The sequence below is a fragment of the Vulpes vulpes genome, chromosome 13, assembly GCF_048418805.1.
Source record: "Vulpes vulpes isolate BD-2025 chromosome 13, VulVul3, whole genome shotgun sequence".
Lineage (NCBI taxonomy): Eukaryota > Metazoa > Chordata > Mammalia > Carnivora > Canidae > Vulpes > Vulpes vulpes.
The window spans coordinates 129,059,482-129,067,054 of NC_132792.1; the positions used below are offsets into that span (position 1 = coordinate 129,059,482).

At 36.4% G+C, this 7,573-nt stretch overlaps 1 protein-coding gene and 1 pseudogene across 2 annotated transcripts in view; both read left to right on the top strand.

The window, feature by feature from the left end:
* Positions 1–4,452, top strand: part of MAEL (maelstrom spermatogenic transposon silencer) — a 29,665-nt gene extending 25,213 nt beyond the window's left edge. The window contains exons 10-12 of one of the 2 annotated variants that reach the window (XM_072732912.1): positions 321–453; positions 3,354–3,429; positions 3,996–4,452. In XM_072732912.1, the coding sequence (XP_072589013.1) occupies positions 321–453; positions 3,354–3,429; positions 3,996–4,183 (397 nt within the window). In that variant the 3' untranslated portion in view covers positions 4,184–4,452. The remainder of the gene's footprint in view (positions 1–320; positions 454–3,353; positions 3,430–3,995) is intronic. The other variant, XM_072732910.1, reaches the window with a different exon arrangement.
* A 2,633-nt stretch (positions 4,453–7,085) lies between these two features.
* On the top strand, positions 7,086–7,150 carry LOC112923585 (U4 spliceosomal RNA; annotated as a pseudogene).
* The last annotated feature ends 423 nt before the right edge of the window (positions 7,151–7,573 follow it).

The following is a 7,573-nucleotide window of genomic DNA, read 5'->3' on the forward strand; positions in this document are numbered from 1 at the left end:
TATAATTTCTGTTGCTGCCCTCTGCCTGACTTAAACATTTGAGAATTCTGGTAATCTTTACTCTCAATCCTATTCCCTTAAAATGAACCTGAAATTTTATCTGGTAATCAGAGTATTGCTTACCAGTAATGATCAGTTTATAAGATGTATTGCTCCCTGAACCCATTTCTTCTCCAAATCTCTAAATTTCTTTTTTCCCCAATTTAGAACAGTATATCTTACATGCTTTTTCTTTATATTATAAATTTTTAAAATATGAATCATTTTAGAATGAATTAGATCAGATTCTGATATCCAGCTTTTCTTACCTCCTTTTGAAGGTACTGCATCAGTAACTCTCTGGCCACTCTCTTTGGAATCCAGCTCACAGATACTCATGTACCACTTCAAGATTATGAGGCCAGCAATAGTGTGACACCCAAAATGGTTGTATTGGATGCAGGGCGTTACCAGGTAAGGAACTGACTTTTAGGAGGTACTGATCACTCTGTATGTGGTACTCGCTGTGGCTCTGGTCAGCAACAGCTAAAGATCAGGAGTTTGGTTCTTTCTTTCTTCAAAAACATTTTTTTAAAAAGTCTTTCATGGAATGTCAGACACCTCCCTCCCCCCAAGATTTATTTAAGAGAGAAAGAGAGCACGTGGGGGAGGGGCAGAAGGAGAGGGAGCAGACACCCTGCTGAGCACAGATCTAGATATGGGGGCCTTCTCAGGACTCTGAGATCTTGACCTGAGCTGAAATCAAGAGTCGATTGGTTACTCAACTGACTCAGCCACCCAGGCACCCCTGGTATGTCAAAGACCCCTTAATCCATTTGGACCCAGTTGCGTAAATCTTTCTCCTTCCTGGTATATTTTTCCACTATATTTAATGAAGATTTAAGAAAATCAACATGAGCAGTTAGTCTTTAACAAATCATATCCAAAATTCATTCCAAATATTAAATATCTGAATGTAAATAATGTAAATATTTAAAATATTTACTTTGAAATGGATAAGACCTGATTCAGGATTTGATTAAGAGCTATTTAATCTCTCTAAATAAATTAAGGGAATTAATTTCTTGAGATTTCCTCCTTGAAATTTATTTACTAGTAGACCTCTATATGCTACTAACAGCATAGCAGCTAAGAGTATAGACTCTGGAGTTAGAATTCCTGAATTGGATTTCAGACCTACTCCATACGGGCTGTGTGACTTTATGCAAGTTATTTGAACTTTCTGTGCTGATTCCTTATCTATAAAACAAGAATAGTAATAAGGGCTAGTAGTTGTGGATTAAATGCGACTGAATATGAAACGGCCAAGAACTCTACCTTGGAGCATAGTAGGTAATAAATATTAGTTAAAAGTAGTTCAGAAAACAGTGAAAAGAGAACCCCCAAAATAGGATAAACTATTGATAACAGTCAGTAATTAGGATCATTCTCAAAGGTATTAATTATACTTAGCAAAAAGAAGCATTCTCAAAATATTATGTGGCATTCTTGAAAAGACAAAACAATAATGATAACCTATCTGTGGTTTCCAGGGGTTTGGAGTTGGAGGGAGGGTATAACTGTAAAGGGATAGCATGAAGAAAGTTTTTGAGGTGATAGAATGGCTCTATATCCTGATTGCAGTAATGATTTCACAAATCTTGTCATGTGTTAAAACTTGTAGAATATACACACCAAAAAGTCCATCTTAATGTATGACAATTTAAAGAATAAATGTCCCAGACTGTCCATATATTCTGAGCAAGACTCTTCTTTCTCGTTTTAACTCAGTTGTTATCAGCTAGGGCCTATTTTGTGTCCTCTGGGAGACATTTGGCAATGTTGGGAGACATTTTTGGTTGTCAGCTATGGACAGGGTACTCCTGGTACCGAATGGGTAGAGGCCAGAGATCCTCCCACACATCCTGCAATGCATACGACAGCCTCTCACAACCAAGTGTTATCCAGTCTAAGATGTCAGTAATGCCTAGGTTGAAAAACCCTGCCTCATTAGCCCTATCATCATTGTATTAAGACCCCAGAATTAATCTCATTATGCCCCCCTTTGATTCTTTTTTTTAAGATTTTATTTATTTTTATTCATGAGAGACACAGAGGCAGAGACCGGAGAAGCAGGCTCCATGCGAGGAGCCTGATACGGGACTCGATCCCAGGACTCCAAGGTCACGCCCTGAGCTGAAGGCAGACGCTCAACTTCTGAGCCACTCAGGTGCCCCTAAAATCTTTAGGCTTTAAATCTTATGCCATAAAGACTGTAGTGCCTAATAACTGCATCTTGGAATCAATACGTCCCTGAGTTGGTTGTCCTCATTCCTAGAGCAACACTGAGCCAGGAGAACAAACAATATTCCTGTCTGAATTCTTGGTTTCAGTTTGCCCATGTAATCCTTCCAACTGCCTGACTTCTTAGTTCCTTGACTTTCCATTCTCCAGTGGTCCTGTTTCCTGGTGTACAGCAGGTACTCATTCCCACTATCCTGCCCTAGACCCTAGTGGTACCCCTGACATATATATGCAGTGCAACAGCCTTGTGTCTCCTTCTGTACCCCTCTCTTTCCACCACCCATCATCTCTTTCCTTCCCAGGAAGCTTAGATTCCTTGTTCTATTATTTCCACTCACTTTTGCAATATCAAGTTTTTTATCAAACTTGGTTGACAAATACCCTGATTAAACCTAGCTCTTCACTTACTCTGTTCCCATACTCATGAAGCTAAATGAGGCTGAAAAGAAACTGCCATACTGACTAGTTTTATTAAACAGCACTACCAACTTCAGGTGAGCCCTTAGTGGAACACTGTCAGTTGTCCATTTCTCCCAGTGTCCTAGTGTTATTTCTCACCTTCTTTCACTTCAGACTCAGTCAGCTCTTCCCTCATCCTTATTTGAGCTGATACCCTTGCCTCCTACTTCTCTGAGAAAATAGAAACAGTCAGAAGAGATTTCCTACATATTCCTACCACTGCATTCTGCTTTTTAATGCATGAATTGTCTGTGTTCCTGCTAAGACCAATCCAAACTAATTTATGTCTGAGATCTTATTCTCTTACCTCCTCAAAGATATGACTCCAACAATTTACTTCTCTTTCCTGCATTTTTACCATTTCTCTCAGTACTGAATCATTCTTATCAGGATACATGTTATTATTCATCTTTAAAAATAATCCTGTCTTAACCCTGTAATTCCCCTCCAAACAGTACCTTCTGCTTCACTTTACAGCAGTACTCTTCAAAAGTTGATTATATGTTGGAAAAATGGGTGTTAGTATTTTATAAAAAATAATCTGAAGTTGAAGTAGATCCGATAATTAAAAAATAAAACTTATTTTTCCCTTGTATTTTTGTTACTTATAGAAGCTAAGGGTTGAGAGTTCAGGATTTTCTCATTTCAGTTCTTCTAATCAGGAACAAAGATCAAACCCACCCACTGGTAAGTATCTTCTGTTTCCTAAGAATGTACTTTAGACAGTATAGGACCTTAAAGCTTAATCAGATCCAGGGTATGGTACTTAAAGATGCTCTAAATGAGTTTGAAGCTACAAGGATCTTGTTGAATTAGGAGTTTTATTTGGCGTTATTAGCACCTTAAACAATTTAAATATGTACATTTTTGTATCACTTTAATGTAATTTAACTTATCCTCCAGACTTTTGTTCAGGGCATTTAAAAACTAAAGTCTGATATTCTTGTAGCAGCTATAGTTTTATAGTTTTGTGATGTTTTGGGGCAGATAGGAAAATTTAAAAGCTTAGGAATGTGAAATTTCAAGTAGTGCCTGAAGAACTTCAATTAAGGTTTCTGGAGCTAAAAACAAAAATATTCTTGTTCAGCCTTTTAGCTTTTAAGAATCTCTGTCCTAAAAAAAAAAAAAAAAAAAAAAAAATCTCTGTCCTGTTCATGAAAGGCTTACAGTAGGATAAGAGTCAAATGAGGGATCTCTATAATAAAGCCATGAAATTGCTACATATTCTCTTCTTGTATTTCCAATATCCTTAGGTGACTATCCATCTGGGGTGAAAATTTCTGGCCAAAACAGCAGTGTTCGGGGAAGAGGGATTACCCGCTTACTAGAGAGCATCTCCAGTTCCTCCAGCAATAGCCACAAATTCTCCAACTGTGAGACTGCACTCTCACCTTACATGTCCCAAAAAGATGGATACAAATCTTTCTCTTCCTTATCTTAATGATGGTACTTTTTTCAATTTCTGGAAAAATAACAAGCCCAACTTCCCTTTTGACTACAGTCATATTAAACAGATCACATCAATGATAAATGTCACCACTGTAAAAACTACTTAATTTGTAAGGAAATTCTGTTTCATAGTAAAAATAATTGTGGTTGGAGAAGATCTTGGCATTTTTGCTTTTCTTTTTGCTTTTTTGTGGGGTTGTTCTACTTCCTGACTGTATGGTGTGAACACCATTAAAGTTTTTAAGTCCTTTAAGAACAAAACTGGCATTTCAGAGTTGTGCTTTTGGGAATATTTTGATAATCTTTTCCTCTACAATAAAGGTATTGAATATCTGTTTTGAAAGGCTTTTTAAACAGTTAATCTGTCTTACCATTATGAAATGTTGGAACCTTATTCAGTACCTACTTTATGAACATATATATCATCTTGTAAAATCCTTATAACCACGCAAAGATTACTTTCATTTCTCTCTGTCTCTGTCTCTCTCTGTCTCTCTCTCACACACACACACACACACACAGCTCAGAGATTTAGGTCATATTATGGAGGAAATGTTAACTGATTCCAAGACTGTTTCTCATATATGACACTGTCTTCTTCTTTTCTTTTCATCTGTTTTTGGTATCAGATCTTTGAACAAGAAATAACTCACATAATGTAAGTTTATATATTGCATTTTTTACTAGCAGATTTTTAAAAAAATTTATATCCAAGCTTTGAAAGCATATGTTTCTTCAAAATCAGTATGACAGAGGGGTGGCTTGGTCAGCTAAGTGTTTGACTCTTTGACATAAGCCAAAAATCTTAGGATTGTGAAATCAAGCCTTACACTGGGCTCATGCATGGAGTGTGGAGCTTGCTTAAGATTCTCTTTCTCTGCCTCTCCCTTTGACTCTTCCTCCTTCCCTCCCTCCCTCCCTCTGTGGGGAAAAAAAATCAGCATGACAATAATTTGGCTGGCTGAGGAAGTAAAGTTGAAGGGAAGGCCTAAAATTATAATTTACATCCATGGCTTTGGGTGTGTGTCTAAATCCTTTTTTTTTTTTTTTTAATTTTTATTTATTTATGATAGTCACAGAGAGAGAGAGAGAGAGAGAGAGGCAGAGACACAGGCAGAGGGAGAAGCAGGCTCCATGCACCGGGAGCCCAGTGTGGGATTCGATCCCGGGTCTCCAGGATCGTGCCCTGGGCCAAAGGCAGGCGCCAAACCGCTGCACCACCCAGGGATCCCTGTGTGTCTAAATCCTGTTCTGCCATCTAAATTTAATCCTGTGTTAATCAACTTACATTTTTAAAATTATATAGGTCGTGTTGTACTTTTGAGGTATATGTGTCAGATAAACCAAAAGAATAGGTCCCAGGAATTTACTTAAGAAGAATAGCTGTTCTTACTCTCGAAAGCTAATCAAAACTCCCAAACCATATTAGTGAAATTCAAACTCCTGTCTCCTTTTTTTTTTTTTTTTTCAAAATTCATTACAGGAAATTTGAGGTATTAACCTACCCTTCAAGAAGACTTTATTAGTGTGGGGGACACTCCTAGATGTCCTGGTTGAAAGAGATTTTTGCTCTATTTTCAGGAGCATTTTCTTTGTGTTAACTGACAACACTTAGAGCTTTAATTGTTGCTGTTTGAGTTCATGACCTATTTTTTCCTCAGTTGCCAACTTTGAGGTGCCCAAATTTCTGTACAAAATGTTCAGTAAGTGTTTGAATAATCTCGATATTTTCTCCTATTCTGTAGGTTGCCTTCTAGTTTTGTTGATTGTTTCCTTTGCTGCACAGAAGCTTTCTATTTTTTTCTATTTTTTTTTAAAGATTTTATTTATTCATGAGAGACAGAGAGGCAGAGGGAGAAGCAGGCTCCATGCAGGGAGCCTCAAAAGTAAACTATTTTTTCAGTAAACATGTTTTGAGGATTTGCTAAGTGCTGTGTTAAAAACACTAAGGTGAATACAGATATTTCCCCCACCTGCAAGGAACTTTGTTTCATAGGTGAAATAAGTGATTAATGTATTATTAAAAGTGCTAAGATACATGGGTCAATGGAATAGAATTGAGACTCTAGAAATAAACTATGGTCAATTGATTTGTTGTTTGTGCCAAAACCATTCAACAGGGAAAAGAATAAGAGTCTTTCAACAAATGGTGCTGGAACAATTGGATATTCACATTCAAAAGAATGAATTTGGACCCTACCATATATAAAAATTAGCTCAGAATGGTCAAAAAACTTAAATATAAGAACTAAAACTATACAACTCTTTTAGAAGAAAGTGCAAGGGTAAATCATGACCTTAGATGAGGCATTGATTTCTTAATAGGACAGCAAAGATACAAGCAACAACAACAAAAGAGAGAAATTGGACTTCATCAAAAGTCCAGTAAAAGTTGTCTATGTGCATTAAAAGATACTATCAAAGTCAAAAGACAACCCACAGAAATGGGAGAAAGTATTTGGAAATCATTTATCTGATAAGGGTCTAGAATCCAGAATATATAAATAACTCTTACGATGCAACAGTAAAAAGTCAACCTAATTTAAAAATGGGTATGGTGTCTTTTAAGTTCTTTTGTCCATTTTTTAATTGGGTCGTTCATTTTTTAAATTTTTAAGAGTTCTTTATACAATTGGATAACAGTTACATATCACATGTGTCTTTTACAAATATTTTTCTGTCTTTGGCTTTTCATTTTCTTTATATTGTGTTTTTTTTTTTTAAAGATTTTTTATTCATGAGAAACACAGAGGCGGAGACATAGGCAGAGGGAGAAGCAGGCTTCCTGCAGGGGAGCCTGATTCGGGACTCAATCCCAGAACCCCAGGATCACAACGTGAACCAAACACTCAACCACTGAGCCACCCAGGTGTCCCTTTATATTGTGTTTTGCAAGCTTTGCGCAGTGGCAGTATCGTAGCCAATGAGGTTTATCTGAGGCACGATTATTGCTATATTGTGTTTTGCAGAACAGAATTTTTAATGATGTCCAGCTTACTGATTTATTTCATGAATTTTACTTATAGGGTTATATCTAAAAGGTCATTTCCATATTCAAAGTCATCTAGATTTTCTTCGTTATCTTCTAGAAGTTTCATAGTTTTGTGTTTTACATTTAAGTTTATGATCAGCTTGAGTTAAATTTTGTGAAGGGTTAAGGTCTGTGACAGATTCCTTTTTTGGTTTTTTTTGCACATGGGTGTTTGATTGTTCCAGCACCATTTGTTGAAAAGACCATCTTTTTATATTTTGTTACCCTTGCTTTTTTGTCAAAAATCAGTTAACTATATTTAGGTGAATCTGTTCTAATCTACTGATATGTTGTCTATTTCAGTAACACACTATCTTGATTAATGTTGCTTTATATAAAGTCTTTAAAAAA